This window comes from Zea mays, chromosome 3 (genome assembly GCF_902167145.1).
Source record: "Zea mays cultivar B73 chromosome 3, Zm-B73-REFERENCE-NAM-5.0, whole genome shotgun sequence".
Classification (NCBI taxonomy): domain Eukaryota; kingdom Viridiplantae; phylum Streptophyta; class Magnoliopsida; order Poales; family Poaceae; genus Zea; species Zea mays.
Window position 1 is genome coordinate 1,410,671 of NC_050098.1, and position 22,032 is coordinate 1,432,702.

At 45.3% G+C, this 22,032-nt stretch overlaps 1 protein-coding gene across 1 annotated transcript; it reads right to left on the bottom strand.

Annotated features, from left to right (window-relative positions):
- Positions 1 to 17,935: 17,935 nt before the first annotated feature.
- On the bottom strand, positions 17,936 to 19,237 carry LOC103649531 (zinc finger protein NUTCRACKER). Its single transcript, XM_008675249.2, has 2 exons — positions 19,084 to 19,237; positions 17,936 to 18,981 (listed from the first exon to the last, which is right to left on the bottom strand). Exons 1-2 carry the CDS (start codon positions 19,235 to 19,237, stop codon positions 17,936 to 17,938), a joined length of 1,200 nt encoding a protein of 399 aa, XP_008673471.1.
- Positions 19,238 to 22,032: the final 2,795 nt, after the last annotated feature.

Here is a 22,032-nt window from a genome sequence, read left to right on the forward strand (position 1 = left end):
TTAGAAATATAAACGAGTCCGCGAGAGAGGGCGCAAAACAAATCGCAAGCAAATGAAGAGTGTGACACGTGGATTTGTTTTACCGAGGTTCGGTTCTCGCAAACCTACTCCCCGTTGAGGAGGCCACAAAGGCCGGGTCTCTTTCAACCCTTCCCTCTCTCAAACGGTCCCTCGGACCGAGTGAGCTTCTCTTCTCAAATCAAAGCCGGGAACAAAACTTCCCCGCAAGGGCCACCACACAATTGGTGCCTCTTGCCTTGATTACAATTGAGTGTTGATCACAAGAGCAAGTGAGAAAGAAAAGAAGCAATCCAAGCGCAAGAGCTCAAAAGAACACGGCAAATCTCTCTCGCTAATCACTAAAGCCTTTTGTGGAATTGGAGAGGATTTGATCTCTTTGGTGTGTCTAGAATTGAATGTCTAGCTCTTGTAAGTGGTTGAGAAGTGGAAAACTTGGATGCAATGAATGGTGGGGTGGTTGGGGTATTTATAGCCCCAACCACCAAAAGTGGCCGTTGGGAGGCTGTCTGTTCGATGGCGCACCGGACAGTCCGGTGCACACCGGACATGTCCGGTGCCCCCGCCACGTCATCACTGCCGTTGGATTCTGACCATTGGAGCTCCTGACTTGTGGGCCCTCCTGGATGTCCGGTGCACACCGGACAGGCACTGTTCCTTGTCCGGTGCGCCAGTATGGGCACGCCTGACTTCTGCGCGCGCAGAGCGCGCAATAAATGCGTCGCAGGTAGCCGTTGGCGCCAAATAGCCGTTGCTCCGGAGTTGCACCGGACAGTCCGGTGCACACCGGACATGTCCGGTGAATTATAGCGGACTAGCCGTTGGCGATTCCCGAAGCTGGCGAGTTCCTGAGGCCGCTCCTCCTTGGCGCACCGGACACTGTCCGGTGTACACCGGACAGTCCGGTGAATTATAGCGCGAGTGCCTCTGGAAATTCCCGAAGGTGGTGAGTTTGCGTTGAAGTCCTCTGGTGCACCGGACATGTCCGGTGGTGCACCGGACACTGTCCGGTGGCACACCGGACAGTCCGGTGCGCCAGACCAGAGGTGCCTTCGGTTGGCCCTTTGCTCCTTTGTTGAATCCAAAACTTGATCTTTTTTTTTATTGGCTGAGTGTGAACCTTTTACACCTGTATATCTTATACACTAGAGCAAACTAGTTAGTCCAATTATTTGTGTTGGGCAATTCAACCACCAAAATTAATTAGGGACTAGGTGTAAGCCTAATTCCCTTTCAATCTCCCCCTTTTTGGTGATTGATGCCAACACAAACCAAAGCAAATATATAAGTGCATAACTGAACTAGTTTGCATAATGTAAGTGTAAAAGTTGCTTGGAATTGAGCCAATCTAAATACTTACAAGATATGCATGGATCGTTTCTTTCTTATTTAACATTTTGGACCACGCTTGCACCACATGTTTTGTTTTTGCAAACCTTTTTGTAAATCCTATTCAAAGTTCTTTTGCAAATAGTCAAAGGCAAATGAATAAGATTTTGAGAAGCATTTTCAAGATTTGAAATTTTCTCCCCCTGTTTCAAATGCTTTTCCTTTGACTAAACAAAACTTCCCCTAAATGAGATCCTCCTCTTAGTGTTCACGAGGGTTTTGATATATCATTTTTGAAATACTACTTTCTCCTCCTTTTGAACACAATAGGAAACCAATTGATAATATTTTTGGAAAATTGGTGGTGGTGCGGTCCTTTTGCTTTGGGCTCTTACTTTCTCCCTCTTTGGCATGAATCGCCAAAAACGGAATCATTAGAGCCCTCGAAGTGCTATCTTCCCCTTTGGTCATAAATAAATGAGTTAAGATTATACCAAAGACGAAGTCCTTTTGCTCTCTCTCCCAAAGATGGAGAGTCTCTTGGAGCGACGGCGAAGGATGAGTTACGGAGTGGAAGCCTTTGTCTTCGCCGAAGACTCCAATTCCCTTTCAATACACCTATGACTTGGTTTGAAATAGACTTGAAAAACACATTAGTCATAGCACATGAAAGAGACATGATCACAAGTATATAGAAGAGCAATGTGTGCAATTTAACAAAAGAAGTTCCTAGAATCAAGAATATTGAGCTCATGCCTAAGTTTGTTAAAAGATTGTTCATCAAGAGGCTTGGTAAAGATATCGGCTAATTGGTCTTTAGTATTAATGTATGAAATCTCGATATCTCCCTTTTGTTGGTGATCCCTAAGAAAATGATATCGAATGGCTATGTGTTTAGTGCGACTATGCTCGACGGGATTATCCGCCATCTTGATTGCACTCTCATTATCACATAGCAAAGGGACTTTGGTTAATTTGTAACCGTAGTCCCGCAGGGTTTGCCTCATCCAAAGCAATTGCGCGCAACAATGGCCTGCGGCAATGTACTCGGCTTCGGCGGTGGAAAGAGCGACTGAATTTTGCTTCTTTGAAGCCCAAGACACCAAGGATCTTCCCAAGAACTGGCAAGTCCCCGATGTGCTCTTCCTATTGATTTTGCACCCCGCCCAATCGGCATCCGAATATCCAATCAAATCAAATGTGGATCCCCTAGGATACCAAAGCCCAAACTTAGGAGTATAAGCCAAATATCTCAAGATTCGTTTTACGGCCGTAAGGTGAGCTTCCTTAGGGTCGGCTTGGAATCTTGCACACATGCATACGGAAAGCATAATATCCGGTCGAGATGCACATAAATAGAGTAAAGAACCTATCATCGACCGGTATACCTTTTGATCCACGGACTTACCTCCCGTGTCGAGGTCGAGATGCCCATTGGTTCCCATGGGTGTCTTGATGGGCTTGGCATCCTTCATCCCAAACTTGTTTAGAATGTCTTGAGTGTACTTCGTTTGGCTAATGAAGGTGCCCTCTTGGAGTTGTTTCACTTGGAATCCTAAGAAATACTTCAACTCCCCCATCATAGACATCTCGAATTTCTGTGTCATAATCCTACTAAACTCTTCACATGTAGACTCGTTAGTAGACCCAAATATAATATCATCAACATAAATTTGGCATACAAACAAGTCATCTTCAAGAGTTTTAGTAAAGAGTGTAGGATCGGCCTTTCCGACTTTGAAGCCATTAGCAATAAGGAAATCTCTAAGGCATTCATACCACGCTCTTGGGGCTTGCTTGAGCCCATAAAGCGCCTTAGAGAGCTTATAGACATGGTTAGGGTACTCACTGTCTTCAAAGCCGGGAGGTTGCTCAACATAGACCTCTTCCTTGATTGGTCCATTGAGGAAGGCACTTTTCACGTCCATTTGATAAAGCTTAAAGCCATGGTAAGTAGCATAGGCTAATAATATGTGAATTGACTCAAGCCTAGCTACGGGTGCATAGGTTTCACCGAAATCCAAACCTTCGACTTGGGAGTATCCCTTGGCCACAAGTCGAGCTTTGTTCCTTGTCACCACACCATGCTCATCTTGCTTGTTGCGGAAGACCCATTTGGTTCCTACAACATTTTGATTAGGACGTGGAACTAAATGCCATACCTCATTCCTAGTGAAGTTGTTGAGCTCCTCTTGCATTGCCACCACCCAATCCGAATCTTGAAGTGCTTCCTCTATCCTGTGTGGCTCAATAGAGGAAACAAAAGAGTAATGCTCACAAAAATGTGCAACCCGAGATCGAGTGGTTACCCCCTTATGAATGTCGCCGAGAATGGTGTCGACGGGGTGATCTCGTTGGATTGCTTGGTGGACTCTTGGGTGTGGCGGTCTTTGCTCTTCATCCTCCTTGTCTTGATTATTTGCATCTCCCCCTTGATCATTGCCGTCATCTTGAGGTGGCTCATTTGCTTGATCTTCTACTTCATCAACTTGAGCCTCATCCTCATTTTGAGTTGGTGGAGATGCTTGCGTGGAGGAGGATGGTTGATCTTGTGCATTTGGAGGCTCTTCGGATTCCTTAGGACATACATCCCCAATGGACATGTTCCTTAGCGCGATACATGGAGCCTGTTCTTCACCTATCTCATCAAGATCAACTTGCTCTACTTGAGAGCCGTTAGTCTCATCAAACACAACGTCACAAGAAACTTCAACTAGTCCTGAGGACTTGTTAAAGACTCTATATGCCCTTGTGTTTGAATCATATCCTAGTAAAAAGCCTTCTACAGTTTTAGGAGCAAATTTAGATTTTCTACCTCTCTTAACAAGAATAAAGCATTTGCTACCAAAAACTCTAAAATATGAAATGTTGGGCTTTTTACCGGTTAGGAGTTCATAGGATGTCTTCTTGAGGATTCAGTGAAGATATAACCGGTTGATGGCATAGCAAGCGGTGTTGACCGCCTCGGCCCAAAACCGATCCGAAGTCTTGTACTCATCAAGCATGGTCCTAGCCATGTCCAATAGAGTTCGATTCTTCCTCTCCACTACACCATTTTGTTGTGGCTTGTAGGGAGAAGAGAACTCATGCTTGATGCCCTCCTCCTCAAGAAAGCCTTCGATTTGAGAGTTCTTGAACTCCGTCCCGTTGTCGCTTCTAATTTTCTTGATCCTTAAGCCGAACTCGTTTTGAGCCCGTCTCAAGAATCCCTTTAAGGTTTCTTGGGTTTGAGATTTTTCCTGTAAAAAGAACACCCAAGTGAAGCGAGAATAATCATCCACAATAACTAGACAGTACTTACTCCCGCCGATGCTTATGTAAGCAATCGGGCCGAATAGGTCCATGTGTAGGAGTTCTAGTGGCCTGTCAGTCGTCATGATGTTCTTGTGTGGATGATGAGCTCCAACTTGCTTCCCTGCTTGGCATGCGCTACAAATCCTGTCTTTCTCAAAATGAACATTTGTTAGTCCTAAAATGTGTTCTCCCTTTAGAAGCTTGTGAAGATTCTTCATTCCAACATGGGATAGTCGGCGGTGCCAGAGCCAACCCATGTTAGTCTTAGCAATTAAGCATGTGTCGAGTTCAGCTCTATCAAAGTCTACTAAGTATAGCTGACCCTCTAACACACCCTTAAATGCTATTGAATCATCATTTCTTCTAAAGACAGTGACACCTATATCAGTGAATAGACAGTTGTAGCCCATTTTGCATAATTGAGATACAGAAAGCAAATTGTAATCTAATGAATCTACAAGAAAAACATTGGAAATAGAATGGTCAGGAGATATAGCTATTTTACCAAGACCTTTGACCAAACCTTGATTTCCATCCCCGAATGTGATAGCTCGTTGGGGATCTTGGTTTTTCTCGTAGGAGGAGAACATCTTCTTCTCCCCTGTCACGTGGTTTGTGCACCCGCTGTCGAGTATCCAACTTGAGCCCCCGGATGCATAAACCTACAAAACAAGTTTAGTTCTTGACTTTAGGTACCCAAATGGTTTTGGGTCCTTTGGCATTAGACACAAGAACTTTGGGTACCCAAACACAAGTCTTGGAGCCCTTGTGTTTGCCCCCAACAAACTTGGCAACTACCTTGCCGGATTTGTTAGTAAGCACATATGATGCATCAAAAGTTTTGAATGAAATAGCATGATCATTTGATGCATTAGGAGTTTTCTTTCTAGGCAACTTGGCACGGGTTGGTTGCCTAGAACTAGATGTCTCACCCTTATACATAAAAGCATGATTAGGGCCAGAGTGAGACTTCCTAGAGTGAATTCTCCTAATTTTGCTCTCGGGATAACCGGCAGGGTACAAAATGTAACCCTCGTTATCCTGAGGCATGGGAGCCTTGCCCTTAACAAAGTTAGACAAATTTTTAGGAGGGGCATTAAGTTTGACATTGTCTCCCCTTTGGAAGCCAATGCCATCCTTGATGCCCGGGCGTCTCCCATTATAGAGCATACTTCTAGCAAATTTAAACTTTTCATTTTCCAAGTTATGCTCGGCAATTTTAGCATCTAGTTTTGCTATATGATCATTTTGTTGTTTAATTAAAGACATGTGATCATGAATAGCATTAACATCAATATCTCTACATCTAGTGCAAATAGAAGTGTGCTCAACAATAGATGTAGAGGGTTTGTAAGATTTCAATTCTACAACCTTAGCATGTAACAAATCATTTTTAGTTCTAAGGTCGGAAATAGTAGCTTTGCAAACATCAAAATCCTTAACCTTAGCAAGCAATTTCTCATTCTCAATCTTAAGGCTGGTAACATAAATGTTTAATTCTTCAATCCTAGCAAGCAAATCATCATCATTATTTCTAGGATTGGGAATTGAAACATCACAAACATGAGAATCAACCTTAGCAATTAAACTAGCATTTTCATTTCTAAGGTTGGCAATAGTGTCATGGCAAGTGCTTAGCTCACTAGATAGTTTTTGACATTTTTCTACTTCTAGAGCATAAGCATTTTTAACCTTAACATGTTTCTTGTTTTCTTTAATTAGAAAATCCTCTTGGGAATCCAAAAGGTCATCCTTTTCATGAATAGCACTAATCAATTCATTTAATTTTTCCTTTTGTTCCATGTTAAGATTTGCAAAAAGGGTAAGCAAGTTATCCTCCTCATCACTAGCATTATCATCACTAGAGGATTCATATTTTGTGGAGGATTTAGATTTAACCTTCTTCTTTTTGCCGTCCTTTGCCATGAGGCACTTGTGGCCGACGTTGGGGAAGAGAAGCCCCTTGGTGACGGCGATGTTGGCGGCGTCCTCGTCGGAGGAGGACTCGGTGGAGCTCTCGTCGGAGTCCCACTCCCGGCACACGTGGGCATCGCCGCCCCTCTTCTTGTGGTACCTCTTCTTTTCTCTTCTCTTGCCCTTCTTGTCGTTGTCCCTGTCACTGTCACTTGATAATGGACATTTAGCGATAAAGTGACCGGGCTTACCACACTTGTAGCAAACCTTCTTGGAACGGGATTTGTAGTCTTTCCCCTTCCGTTGCTTGAGGATTTGGCGAAAGCTTTTGATGATTAAAGCCATCTCCTCATTGTCGAGCTTGGAGGCGTCAATTGGTTGTCTACTTGGTGTAGACTCCTCCTTCTTCTCCTCCGTCGCCTTGAAGGCCACCGGTTGCGCCTCGGACGTGGAGGGTTCATCAAGCTCGTTGATCTTCTTTGATCCTTTAATCATACATTCAAAGCTCACAAAATTCCTGATAACTTCCTCGGGGGTCATTAGTGGGTATCTAGGATTACCACGAATTAATTGAACTTGAGTGGGGTTAAGGAAAATGAGAGCTCTTAGAATAACCTTAACCACCTCGTGGTCGTCCCACTTTTTGCTCCCGAGGTTGCGCACTTGGTTTACCAAGGTTTTGAGCCGGTTGTACATATCTTGTGGTTCCTCCCCTTGGCGAAGACGGAAGCGACCGAGCTCCCCCTCGATCGTTTCCCGCTTGGTGATCTTGGTGAGTTCATCACCCTCGTGCGCGGTCTTGAGTAGGTCCCAAATTTCCTTTGCATTCTTCAACCCTTGCACCTTGTTGTATTCCTCTCTATTTAGAGAGGCCAAGAGTATGGTTGTGGCTTGGGAGTTGAAGTGCTCGATTTGGGCCACTTCGTCCTCATCATAATCCTCATCCCCTACGGATGGTACCTGTGCTCCAAACTCAACAACATTCCATATACTTTTGTGGAGTGAGGTTAGATGAAATTTCATTAAATCACTCCACCTAGCATAATCTTCACCGTCAAAGGTTGGCGGTTTGCCTAATGGAACGGAAAGTAATGGAGTATGTCTAGATGTACGAGGATAGTGTAAGGGGATCTTACTAAACTTCTTGCGCTCTTGGCGCTTAGAAGTTACGGACGGTGCATCGGAGTCGGAGGTGGATGTTGATGAAGTGTCGGTCTCGTAGTAGACCACCTTCCTCATCCTCTTGTGCTTGTCGCCTTTCCGATGCGACTTGTGGGAAGAATATTTTTCCTTCTTCTCTTTGTGGTGAGAAGAAGATTTCTTCTCCTTCCCTTTGTTGGAGGAGCTCTTCTTCTTCTCCTTCCTCTTGGTGCGGGACTCTTCCGATGAAGTGCTCCCGTGGCTTGTAGTGGGCTTTTCGCCGGTCTCCATCTCCTTCTTGGTGTGATCTCCCGACATCACTTCGAGCGGTTAGGCTCTAATGAAGCACCGGGCTCTGATACCAATTGATAGTCGCCTAGAGGGGGGTGAATAGGGCGAAACTGAAATTTACAAATATAAACACAACTACAAGCCGGGTTAGCGTTAGAAATATAAACGAGTCCGCGAGAGAGGGCGCAAAACAAATCGCAAGCAAATGAAGAGTGTGACACGTGGATTTGTTTTACCGAGGTTCGGTTCTCGCAAACCTACTCCCCGTTGAGGAGGCCACAAAGGCCGGGTCTCTTTCAACCCTTCCCTCTCTCAAACGGTCCCTCAGACCGAGTGAGCTTCTCTTCTCAAATCAAAGCCGGGAACAAAACTTCCCCGCAAGGGCCACCACACAATTGGTGCCTCTTGCCTTGATTACAATTGAGTGTTGATCACAAGAGCAAGTGAGAAAGAAAAGAAGCAATCCAAGCGCAAGAGCTCAAAAGAACACGACAAATCTCTCTCGCTAATCACTAAAGCCTTTTGTGGAATTGGAGAGGATTTGATCTCTTTGGTGTGTCTAGAATTGAATGCCTAGCTCTTGTAAGTGGTTGAGAAGTGGAAAACTTGGATGCAATGAATGGTGGGGTGGTTGGGGTATTTATAGCCCCAACCACCAAAAGTGGCCGTTGGGAGGCTGTCTGTTCGATGGCGCACCGGACAGTCCGGTGCACACCGGACATGTCCGGTGCCCCCGCCACGTCATCACTGCCGTTGGATTCTGACCGTTGGAGCTCCTGACTTGTGGGCCCTCCTGGATGTCCGGTGCACACCGGACAGGCACTGTTCCTTGTCCGGTGCGCCAGTATGGGCGCGCCTGACTTCTGCGCGCGCAGAGCGCGCAATAAATGCGTCGCAGGTAGCCGTTGGCGTCGAATAGCCGTTGCTCCGGAGTTGCACCGGACAGTCCGGTGCACACTGGACATGTCCGGTGAATTATAGCGGACTAGCCGTTGGCGATTCCCGAAGCTGGCGAGTTCCTGAGGCCGCTCCTCCTTGGCGCACCGGACACTGTCCGGTGTACACCGGACAGTCCGGTGAATTATAGCGCGAGTGCCTCTGGAAATTCCCGAAGGTGGTGAGTTTGCGTTGAAGTCCTCTGGTGCACCGGACATGTCCGGTGGTGCACCGGACACTGTCCGGTGGCACACCGGACAGTCCGGTGCGCCAGACCAGAGGTGCCTTCGGTTGGCCCTTTGCTCCTTTGTTGAATCCAAAACTTGATCTTTTTTTATTGGCTGAGTGTGAACCTTTTACACCTGTATATCTTATACACTAGAGCAAACTAGTTAGTCCAATTATTTGTGTTGGGCAATTCAACCACCAAAATTAATTAGGGACTAGGTGTAAGCCTAATTCCCTTTCACTAGCACAATTACATCAAAGAGCTTTGGCTTGTGAGAGCCGGAGCAAAGAAGCTACTAAAATAATTCGTCACAATGTGCATATAGTAGAGTGCGACCAGAGCAGCTCGGATGACGAATCAGCAGAGGTATACACGGCTGAAATGGTTTGGCCAAAACAGGCCAAATCTTCGGCTTGTTACTCCTTGCAGCCGGTTCAAAAGAAATGGTAAGAGGAGGTTAAGTTTACATTTAATGTTGGTAAATGTGATAAAATATTTGATGAATTACTCAAAAATGGCAACATCAATAGTTTGGTCAATTGCTCCAAATTGTTTGTTGCCCTTTAAGTTGAGTTGAACATACAAATAGATTATTAGATAATTTGTTAGAAATTAATTTGATGTTAGAAGCCAAACTAGTCTCTCCAGTTTGAAAACTGACTAGACTAGTTATATTGCCTTGCATATCTCCAAAACTTGAGCTTGTCATTCTTCATAATAGTGTTTTTCTTGATTTTGATCATTTGATGGTTTCTATCCTCAATTAACGTCTTGAGTAGTTGAGTTTTATTGAGTTGTGACTTTTAGTTGATCAACCCATTTGGTCAAGTATTCGCTTATCAACCTGTTGGGCACCAAATTGAGCGGCGGACGGTTCGGGCCTGAGGCCGAACGGTCCGCGCGTGCGCAGAGAAGATTAGGGTTCCGAGTTTTGTGCTATGGTTGTTATCTAGATTCGCGGAATTAGCTCAGAAATTAGTTTGTAAAGGGTCCAGCCCCCCTCCTCTATAAATAGAGAGGTATACGACTGATTTGTAATCATCAATCAAATCAATAATACTTCTATCTCGCATTTATTTCATGTACAATTAGGAGTAATTATAGTCTAGTTCTAGTTTAGCCTCTTAATCCCCAAATTCTCCGCTTCTCTTTGACTCTACATCGATTAGAGGAGTCTAGGTCGACCTGCCCGAGCCTAGACAACTCCTAGGATCTCTCCTCCCCGACGGGGTCCCTCCCGGGAGCGAGATCCAGGCGCCGCCGGTGACCCTTCGTCGCCCCCTGCGCACGCGCGGACCGTTCGGCCCTAGGGCGCGGACCGTCCGACCGTCAGTCAGGGAACCCTAGCCCTGCGCCAGGTCGCAGACCGTCCGGCCCTTGGTCGCAGACCGTCCGCGCCTGTGCAGAGAACACCGCTGGTGGTTCTTGTTGAGTGTTTGGCACCCAAAAAAGGCGTCAACACAACGAAAATCAATTTTTCATCGATTTGATCCTTCACATCAATAGGACCTATGAAGCTTGATTAGTACCTCGACTAAATACAAGTATTTTCTTCTTCACCTTAATTAGGTTCTTCGGCCGCCAAGCCGTCATTTGTCCTTTACATTTTCTTAGTACCTCAAAATCTTGCTATCTTTACCATGTTAAGGCAACAAGTCATATCTAGTTGAGTCAACTATTAAGCGCATAATATGTTTGTTCGTTTGTATTATTGTTTTCTTTATTTTGATTGATGAACCTTCTTGAGTGAGACGATTTCATGTTCAAATTATCATGTCTCATCTCATTTATAATTGATAGACATAAACTTGTCAATTTATTTTATCAATATTTTTAGGCTCATTCCTTATTTGTAAGTCATTTGTCGTATTCGCTTTTAGAGGACCGTTTGAGTATGTAGGACATATCCATCATCGCTGAAGACTCTGTTGGGGGTCTCCTTCTCTGTCGAAGGTCCTCAGAATGGAGAAAACACTTATAAGCAATGGGACTGAGTGCCGAAGTTGCAACAAGCATGCGTAAAGTGTCGAAGGATTGCAACTTCGGCTCAAGGTGGTTACGAAGGTCAAACACGATGTTGAGCCGAAGAGAAAAATACTCGTTAATCCCAGATATTTGTATTACGATTATGTGTATATGTCAGGGTCATAAATATACTTTTTCTTGGGTTGCGTCACATGCCTATAAATAGATGAATAGTACACTGTACAGTTCACGCTAAATTGGGATTGTACTCTCACTTTTCACCTTCGAGCAAGTCGAAGGTACAAATATAATATATATCATGCATTACTTTGTCAACATATGATACATATTTTAATGTAATTTAACATTCGTTATGATACAAATAATTATCATGATGTTACATTTGTAAATACATTTTTGTATTTATAAATGATGAAGACTTGTTCTTTATAACCTTCATCTGAGAACCATCATGCCCAAAAGGATTTGATGCTTTGAAGGACGAAAGTACTTTACATTTAACAATTGTGTTGCCTTGTTTTGTGATTCGGCAATAAAAAACAAGAGAGCAACATTAGATATTGAGAGTGGGGATGGCGCTAAGGCCTTGGTGAGGAAGGCAATCACCAGGCAACACCAAAAACCATGTGCCACCAACAACTCAAGGGGTCTTCCAATATGACATCTCTAAGGACAAATGACGTTCAAAGACGATGTCATCGCATGGCAAGATCACAGCCGACCTTGGACAGGTGCTGGTGGTGCAGCCGCACCGGGCCTCCAAGAACCAGGGGGCTCCTCCCTTTATATATGTGTATATATATAAGAAATTCCTTGTAATATTCTAGCCCAAAGATAAAGGCTAAAAGCCCACCAACATCAACATTTACTATGTAGGCCTATGCTTCTCGTGGAAGCCTCCCGACGACGATTCAGCTGTTGCTTCTTGCCTTCTCGTGGAAGCCTCCCGACGACTCAGCGAAGCAGGCAGGCAGCGACCAGCCGCCAGCGATCGTCCGAGGAATCTCCCGTCGCCGCGCCGCCGCCCTGTCCGTGGACCGTGGCTGATGGAGTGATGGCTCTGGCGTCCGCCCAGGCCTTGCGTGCTGCGCCGTATGCGCGCCGCGCCTAGCACTCGCACAGCCGACAGAAACTTCAGGTCTACAGTCTGCTACTCTACTTCCATTTATCATTTTTTGTCCCAAACCAATCCTTACTAGTTAAATATTATTTTATTTCTAAGTATATGTTGTGTTTTGGTAGGATTAGCACCACATTCCACATGTCGTCCACTAGAAGGCACGCATCTCGTAGTGAAAAAAGGAAAAAAATAAAACATATAGAGGAGTTCAATGCATCAGAGAGGTGTCATTCATAAATTTCTTCAGACTAGAGTGCCTTCAAGGAATACTGAGGAGCAAGAGTTGGCGATAGTTGTGTGGGAGCAACCAGATGAAAGGATTTCACAAGAAAATATTGACACTAACAACAATGTAAGTGGTCATGAGAATCCAATTGGTGTGGAACCGGAATCTACATCTGCATGTTTTGATGAACAACCATTTCTTTGTATCGATATTTATGATCCTAGAAATTAGGATAAACTTGATAACAAAGCAAGGGATGTATTAGTGGAAAAAGGACCTATAAGAGAACATAACCTTGAATTCCCTTTAGATGACAACTCAAGGCATTTTTCATATGCTCATTATTCCAAAGTACTAAAGAATGGAGAGGTACATGACAGAAAATGGTTGATTTATTCTAAGCATATTGATAAAGTGTTTTTCTTTTGTTGTAAGATTTTTAAATCCAACAACATGAAGAGTTCATTAACCTCTGATGGATTGAGATATTGGAGGCATCTCAGCGTGAGGTTGAAAAAACATGAAGGCACTATTGAGCACAAAATGAGCATGACCTCTTAGAATGAATTAAAGATCAGATTGAGCAAACAAGAAACAATTGATAAAGAATTGCAAGGGCAACTAAAAAAGGAGAAAGATAACATGAAACAAGTTCTATTCAGATTAGTAGCCATTGTGAAGTTTCTTAGCAAGCGGAGTTTGGCTTTTAGAGGATCAAGCGAAAAGATCTACAATGAGTCGAATGGTAATATTTTAGCTTGTGTTGAAATGATTGTAGAATTTGACCCAGTATTGCAAGAGCACCTTAGACGTATCCGGAACAAAGAAATTCATTATCATTATCTCAGCCATAAAATTCAAAATGAGTTGATTTCTCTTTTGGCTACTAGCATTACAAATTCTATTATAGAAGTTGTTAAAAGAGTCAAATATTTCTCTATCATCCTTGATTGTACCCTAGATGTGAGTCACCAAGAACAAATGACCATGATAGTTCGTTGTGTTAATATGTCTGAGAACAAAATAAAGATCGAGGAGTATTTTCTTGGGTTCTTGGAGGTGGATGATACATCCGGGTTGGGGCTTTTTAATGTACTTGTTAATTCCATGAAATCATTTGGGCTTAATATTGAGGATATAAGGGGCCAAGGCTATGACAATGGATCCAATATGAAAGGAAAACACTAAGGGGTACAAAAACGGTTGCTTGATATTAACCCAAGAGCTTTGTATATGCCTTGTGCTTGCCACAGCCTTAATCTTACGCTTTGTGATATGGCAAATTCTTCTCGTAAAGCTATATCATTTTTTGGAATTGTGCAACAGATATATGTGTTATTTTCTGGTTCCACTAAAAGATGGAAAGTATTGCTTCACCATATTCCAAATTTAACAGTGAAGTCATTGTGTAACACTCGTTGGGAGAGTCGAATCAAAAGTGTTAGAGCAATTAGATATCAAGCGCCACAATTGAGGTCAGCTTTATCTCAGTTATGTGAAGCTAGTGATTCTGAGGCTAGTACAAAGAGCGATGCAAAAAAAATTATTTGATCTACTTGGCAACTTTGAGTTCATATTTGGTATAGTTATTTGGCATGATATCTTATTTCCTGTTGATACTGTGAGCAAGAAGCTACAATCACCATCCATGTCCATTGACTCTGCTTTGCAACAAATTGAAGGTACAATGCAATACTTTAAAAAGTACAGAAATGAAGGATTTCAAACTAGCTTGGAAATTGCAAAAGGACTAGCAACTGAAATGGTTGTACGTCCATTCTTTCCAGTCAAACGCCAAGGTACTAGAAAGAAACAATTTGATGAATCTGATTGCAGTGAATAAATATTGCAGGCTGAGAAGGATTTTGAAGTCAATTATTTTCTAGTCATGGTTGATATGGCAATATCATCATTGAAAAACATATTTGAAGAACTCCAAGTATTTAAAACTATATTTGGATTTTTATTAAGCTCCAGAACCTTGATGTCTGTGGATGATAATGAGCTGACAAGTTGTTGTAGTAAATTTGATAAAACATTTACTTTTGATAATTCATCTGATGTGGACTTGAATGATCTAATATCTAAATTGAAGATTTTACAGTTGACTTTAACAGATAGACAAATGTCGGCCATGGAGATTTTTGAGTTTGTTAGAGAAGTGGACAGCTATCCTAATGTTGTCATTGCTTATCGAATCTTGTTTACTATGCCTGTGACTGTCGCATCAGCGGAGAGAAGTTTTTCAAAGTTGAAGCTACTGAAGAACTATTTGAGGTCAGTAATGTCCCAAGAAAGATTAAATGGTTTGGCAACCTTGTATATCGAGAAGCAACTGCTGGATGATATTGATACTGACTCTATCATCACCGACTTTGCATCTAGGAGTGTTAGAAGGAACATTTTTAAGTGAACTTCATATTGTGATGTATTATAGTTACAATTAATATATAATCTTCTTATATTTGTTGTTAATGGGGCCTCAGTTTTTATCTCGCACCAGGCCACCAAATTCTTAGGACCGGCCCTAGGCAAGATGACCAACATAGACCCACGCAAAAGAAGAAAAAAGATAGGCATCTCCGGTGGAAGTGGCATCCATGAATGCAACCAGATCATTGCCAAATTCCTAAACCACTAATCACCACGCATAACAAACACTTCCAACATTTAAGCAACAAAATAGTGCCTAACACCAGACTGGCCAAGACAGCTGCCATATCCAGCTAATCATAATTTGCCAAGGTATCTAGAGCGCCTAATATGTGACCACGTAGTAGATTGCGGCAAGGAGTAGGAATGCCACCAAGAGACTTGGTGTTCAATGTCCCAAATGCTACTCGATCCTAACTGTTTACCCTTCTTTAAAGTTGATAAGGCCAGCTTTAAGGAAGGAGATCCTTGATTTAGCTATTTTTACCCATTATTGAAGTGCAACAATTCTAGTGTGTGCGCAAATCAGAAGGCACCTGCCACCGACTCCGTGTTGGTCGCTGTCATCGCCACCATCCAGGCTGTTGTGGCCGCCTCGCAGGAGCGCGAGCATGTCGCATCCCTCACCCTAGAGCAAGAGCCTTCCATGGGTGCCACCCTAACCGCCTAGATGGCCATCGCACAACGCCTCATCCTCGGCCATCCTCCGGTAGCCCATGAGGCTCCTCCAGTCACTCTCGAGGGCCCCCTCACCTCTAGACTCAATGCTAGCCACATCATCGCTCTCCGGGTTTAGGTCGCCAGGATGCACAACATTCGCTCCCTCATGTCCATTGTGTTGGAACCGACGTCCTCCCACTACCCTCGTTGGCGGGGTCAGGTCCTTCTCACGCTTCGGTGGTATGCTCTCACCGACCACGTCCTCGATGACCTCGTCGCCCCACGCGTCTCCATCATGGTACCTGATGGATAGTGTGGCCCTCTTGTGGCTCCACGACACCATCATTATTGAGCTACATGACATCATCCGCGACTAGGCGGACACTGCTCGACGGGTGTGGCTCGCTCTCGAGGGACAGTTCCTCAGGAAACGGGAGGCTCGGGCTCTCTATCTCGACGCCCAGTTTCACTAGTTCTCTCAGGGGAGATCTCTTAATGGGAGAATATTGCCACCAAATGAAGGGCATGGCAGACTCTCTCCGTGACCCCAGTGAGCCCATCACTGATCATACCCTGGTGCTAAACCTTTTGTGTGGGCTCAGCCCCTGCTACGGCCACCAGAAGGCTCTCATCAAGAGGATCGTACCCTTCCCCACCTTCTAGACCGTCCGCAACGAGCTTCTCCTCGAGGAGCTCACCTTGGAGCCTGAGGCCCCTGTTCTAGTGTCGGCCTTCTACAGTGCTCCTACCCGCAGTCAAGCACCCTGGGGGGGCTCACCCTCCATCGACTAGGGCTACCACCCACACTCCATCTGCTGCCACTATGGCCCCTCGTCCGGCTTCCAACGCCGACGAAGGTTGTCGTTCTCGCAAGGGCGGCTGTGGGAATGGCAGCTCCACCCGGGGTGGTCCCTCCGGTGGGGTTGGTGGCCAGGCATGGCCATCATTCTACAACCCATAGACTAGGACCATCGCCATGTGGTCGGGCTATGCTCCGAGTGCCTTCCGCCCTTGGGCGCCGGCCCTCCTCATCGTGCTCCCTACGGTGTGCCCCTCCGACTTCGCCCCAGCTCCCAGCTTCGGGGACCTCCACCCCCGACACCTTGGTCTCCGCTGGATGGAGGGTGGGACCCAACCGCCCTCGACGTCGCTTTCAGCACCATGGCGACGACACCACCCCCGTCCAACTGGGTGGTCGACTCTGGTGCGTCTTACCACACCACCTCCAACATGGGCACGTTATCCCACTCATCCCACCCCATCCCTCCTCGATCGTCGTTAGAAACGTTTCAGCTCTACCGGTCACCTCAGTAGGTGTCTCGGTTCTCCTCGGACCATTCTATCCCACCAACGTTCTCATAGCTCCTCACATTACTCACGACCTTCTTTCTGTTCGTCGGTTCACCACCGACAATTCTTGTTCCATTGAGTTTGACCCTTTTGGTTTCTCTATGAAGGATATAGCCACCAGAATCCCCCTCACCCGCTATGATAGCTCGGGGCCCCTCTACACGCTTCGGTCTTTCTCCACCAGCGCGTCCTCCCCACCTGTCCTGGTCTCCATCACCTCCTCCACTACTTGGCATCGTCGTCTCAGCCATCCAGGACCCGACGTCATGACCAAGCTCGCCAATAGTTTAGATATTTCATGTAGTAGGGGACATTCTGAGGGCCTTTGTCATGCTTGTTAGCTAGGACGACATACTCGTCTCCCATTTCCTACTTCTTCTTCTATAGTTGGGCAAACTTTTGATCTAGTTCATTGTGATCTCTAGACTTCACCTGTACTCAATCTTTCTAGATATAAATACTACTTGGTGATTTTGGATGATTTTTCTCACTTTCTTTGAACTTTTCCCTTCGACTATTGTAACACCCTGAATTTTGTGGTATAAAAATGTTCTTTGCTTTATACTCAAAAATCAGGTGTTACTCTCTCTTTTCCTTGCCTTTTCTTTTCTTTTTTTTTCTAAAAAATAGAGAGTTGTTTTGTTATATATTGACGTGAGCCCAGTGAAGTGAGGCCTAGAGGTGCTTTGGTTGTTGCATTCATGTTGTTGCATAGTGTTTCTAAGTGCAAGAGGTGTTTGAAACATGTTAATATACTTTTTAGAAGTTTCCGGTAAATTTTCATAGTTTTGTGAATATTTTTCTATTTTCCGAGAACCAAAATCTATTTATTTGAGATAGTTAAAAACATTTTCAAAAGTTCTAAATATGTTTTTTTGAGTTCAGGTACACTAGCTAGCTAGTCAGTGATCTATAACCATTCATCTCTTAGTGCCTATACTACTACAACGTGAATGTCATTGTATAGCTAGGTCGTAGTAGTAGTAGTAGAAGCTAGCTAGCTAGCTAGCTAAATCCATCCATTCAACGACGACGAGCACAGCGCTTGCATGCCAACGCCCAAGAAATCCCTGGTCTCCTCCCTCCCCACGTCGACGGCGGCATTCTTGACGAGGCCCGCATGGCGCACGGCCGAGAGCACGTCGTACGGCAGGCTCATTAGCGTATTTGTTCCAGGACCAGGACCCCTGAGGCTTGATGCGCTAGACAGCAGACCTCCAGCACCGTCGTCCGACGACTGTTGACGACCACTATCGGCACCCATCTGCGCGGCCTTCTGGAGCAGCGCCGTCGCGGACATCATGTCGCCGGCGCCTGCCACCGCGGGATTGGCGTGCTGCTGCCTGCTGAACATGGACAGTACGCTGTCAGTCTCCTGCTTCCCCGACGCAGCGGCGCTCGTCAGCTCGCTGGCGTTCGACGACGCGAGCTTGCCGTTGTTTCCGCACAGCCAGCCGAGCTGCGGCGGTGCGGGCGCGAAGAGATCTGCGTACAGCTGCGGGGGCGCACCGGGCAGCATGATACTACCATTAGCGCCAATGTGGCCCACCATGGACGGCAGCGAGAGGTCGCCGACATGCGGACCGAGCGGCGCATAGGCCGTCTCCTCGGCCAGGGCGTCGCAGAAGGCGCGGTGCGTGATGAAGCTGTCCCTCCTGGAGAAAAGCGTGCCACAGTCGCATCGGTACTCCCTGGTGCCGCAGGTCTTGGCGTGCGCCTTCCAGTCGGACTGCACAGCGTAGCGCTTGTTGCACTTGTCGCACTTCCACTTCTTCTCGCCGTGCTTGCGGCAGAAGTGCTTCTTGATGCCCGTGAGGTCGCCCAGCGCGCGGGACGGGTTGTGGTGGACGCACGTCTTCTCCGGGCACACGTAGACGCGCTTCCGGGGCTCCTTCCCCGCGCTGCGCTGCCGGAGCTTCCAGGGGAGGTTGTGGCCGCGCCGGTGCAGCTGCAGGTTCTGGTCGCGCTGGAACCCCTTGCCGCAGATCTCGCACACGAACCGGTTCGTCGCCAGCAGCGTCCGCGGCGAAAGCGCGATCACCTCCGCGGCAGGGTCTGTATTACATGCATGCATGTCGCGTTAGTATGCTTGATTGCTAGCTTGCTTGGATGACGACCAAGAAAAAGGAGAAGAAAAAAGCTAGAAGCTTTGCTTGCCTGGTGTGCCCGGGAGGTTTCGCTTCTTCTTGGCAGGAGGAGGGAGATCAGGCAGCTGCGGCTGCTGCTGCAGGTGGTTGGTGAGAGGAGGAGCGAATAAGCAGGGGTCGTTGGAGATGATGGATGCCACCACCGCAGCTTCTTCACTTGCCATTGTTACCTTAGCAGCAGCTTAATTACTTGTTGTTGCTTTGGATTGATATCTGATGACGATCTCTTGTTCTTGATCGATCTCTCGGTCGGACCTACTACCTAGCTAGCTTCTACCATCTCATCTGTCGGGATCAATCTCTTCTCTAGCTACCAAAGCACACTAGTACAAATAAGTTCAAAGCCTGCGGCACGTTGAACTTTTCACTGGCGGTTTCCGTTATCAAACGCCAGTGAAAGAAACAGGTGGGCCCGGCTTTAAAAACCGCCAGTGGAAACCTATTTCCACTGGCGGTTATCTTAACACAACCGCCAGTGGAAATAGGATGTTTCCACTGGCGGTTGTGTTACACAAACCGCCAGTGGAAATAGGTTTCCACTGGCGGTTATCTTAACTTAACCGCCAGTGGAAACATCCTATTTCCACTGGCGGTTTTTAAAGACAACCGCCAGTGGAAATCAATTTTCACTGGCGGTTTTTAAAGACAACCGCCAGTGAAGTGTCTGTTATAAATACCCCTCTTCCCCCGACAGTGAACTGTATGCTCGCAGCCAACTTCCATTGGAGGCGATTTTGGAGGTCCAGAATTCACAAAATACATGGGGAGAGGTTTTGATCTTCATTTTTTGGAAGAAGATTGCTAAGAAAGGTTGGTTTATGTTGCTAATGTCAATTTTTATTCATTTTTGCTCAATTTTAGCCACATTTTGGATCTAGGGTTTCACCATTGGAGAGAGAGTGTATCCTCTCTCAAGTTTAGCCACATTTTAGCCACATTTTTGCTCTATTCGCTCAAATAAAGTTGTTTAATATGGTTAGATTTTGTCTATCCTCTCTCCTTTTTCATGTTTAGTTCTCAAATCAGTTTATCCATGACATATTAAGTTGTTTAATGAATGGTTCATGTGTTGTGTGGAGAGAGAAGAAGATAGGTTTGATAATTAAGATTGTTTTTATTAGTTGCTATGAAAGTTGGTTTAATTATGTTTTAATTGCCAATTATTGTTTATCTTTGCTCAATTTTGGAACTAGGCCTTCACCATGTGTTAAAGAGAAGAGTATGGCTAGGAAAGTTTAGTTTTATGTTCCTCTTGCCAATTTTTGTTCATTTTCCTTAAATTTAGCCACATTTTGGATATAGGGTTTCACCCCTTCATCCTTCCCAACAGGTGGTGATGGAGAGGACATCCTGGATGTATAACTTATCAAGGCTAGATCCATCATACATATCCGAGGTCCATAAGTTTATTGATGTCGCTACGAACCATGCTTGGAGAACAAAGACAAAACACATATATTGTCCATGCATGGACTGCAAAAATGCTGCTGTATTTAATGACACAGAACAAATCATATCTCATCTGGTATGCCGAGGATTTATGAAGGATTACACAATTTGGACAAAGCATGGAGAGGGTAGCTCTTCGCCTTATACGACTGGAAACCCTGAGAACATCGACGACAGATTTCAGTTCGTTCACGAGACACACCAACCTCTTCCACAGAGCGAACATGTAGTGCAAAATGTTACTGATCATGGTTACGCTCGAGGAAATGAACATGATAGACCTTATGTTCTGCCAAGTGTTATGGATGAGGAAGATGCAGAGTTGCTAGAGGCAATGTTGCGTCGTCATACAGATCAATCGATGTTCTTAATGAAAGGTATGGAGTCCCTGAAGAAGGCAGCAGAAGAGCCTTTGTACGACGAGTCTAAGGGTTGTACCAAAGAGTTCACGACGCTCCGGTCTGTGCTAAAGCTGTTGATGTTAAAAGCTAAATATGGTGTGTCTGATGCTGGCTTCGATGCGTTCTTGAGTATTATCGCAGACATGCTTCCAAAGGAGAACAATGTGCCTGCTAACACGTACTATGCAAAGAAACTAATCAGTTCGCTCACTATGGGTGTGGAGAAGATCCACGCGTGTAGAAATCACTGTATCCTTTATCGAGGTGATGATTATAAAGACTTGGAGAGCTGCCCAAAGTGCGGTGCAAGTAGGTACAAGACGAATAAAGACTATCGAGAGGACGAAGAGTGTGTTGCATCCGTGTCTAAAGGGAAGAAGCGAAAGAAAGCCCAAAAAAATACTTCAAAATCCACGAGCAAAGAAAAAGAAGTAGACTATTATGCGCTCAAAAAGATTCCTGCTTTGGTGATGTGGTACCTCCCCGTCGTCGATCGATTGAGGTGTTTGTTCGCTAATCCTGAGGATGCCAGACTTATGAGCTGGCATGCTTCTGATGAGCACAAAAACGATGGGAAGCTTCGACATCCAGCCGATGGGAAGCAGTGGCAAGATTTCAATGACAACCACCGAGACTTTGCCGATGAACCGAGAAATGTTAGGTTCGCACTGAGTACTGATGGAATGAACCCATTTGCTGAGAGGAGCAGCAAGCATAGCACATGGCCGGTGATCCTCACCATATACAACCTTCCTCCATGGTTGATGCAGAAACGGAAGTACATTTTGCTAACCATCCTTATTTCTGGACCTACACAACCTGGAGTTGACATGGATGTATTTTTGGAGCCCTTAATGGAGGATATGAAAATATTGTGGGAAACAGGTGTTCAAATGTTGGATGAGCATCGACACCATCAGTGTGCATATACCAGACCATGCTTTTATTGGTTCGAACCAAAAGGCCGTTGTTACATTCGAGGACATGTGGTTAATGATGAACCTTCAGAGACTCGACGTGCAACTTGTAACGATGTTTGCATTGTAAGTGTCGCTCATACTTCCACATATGTGTGTTATTATTAGTGAGCTGTATAAAATTTCAATATC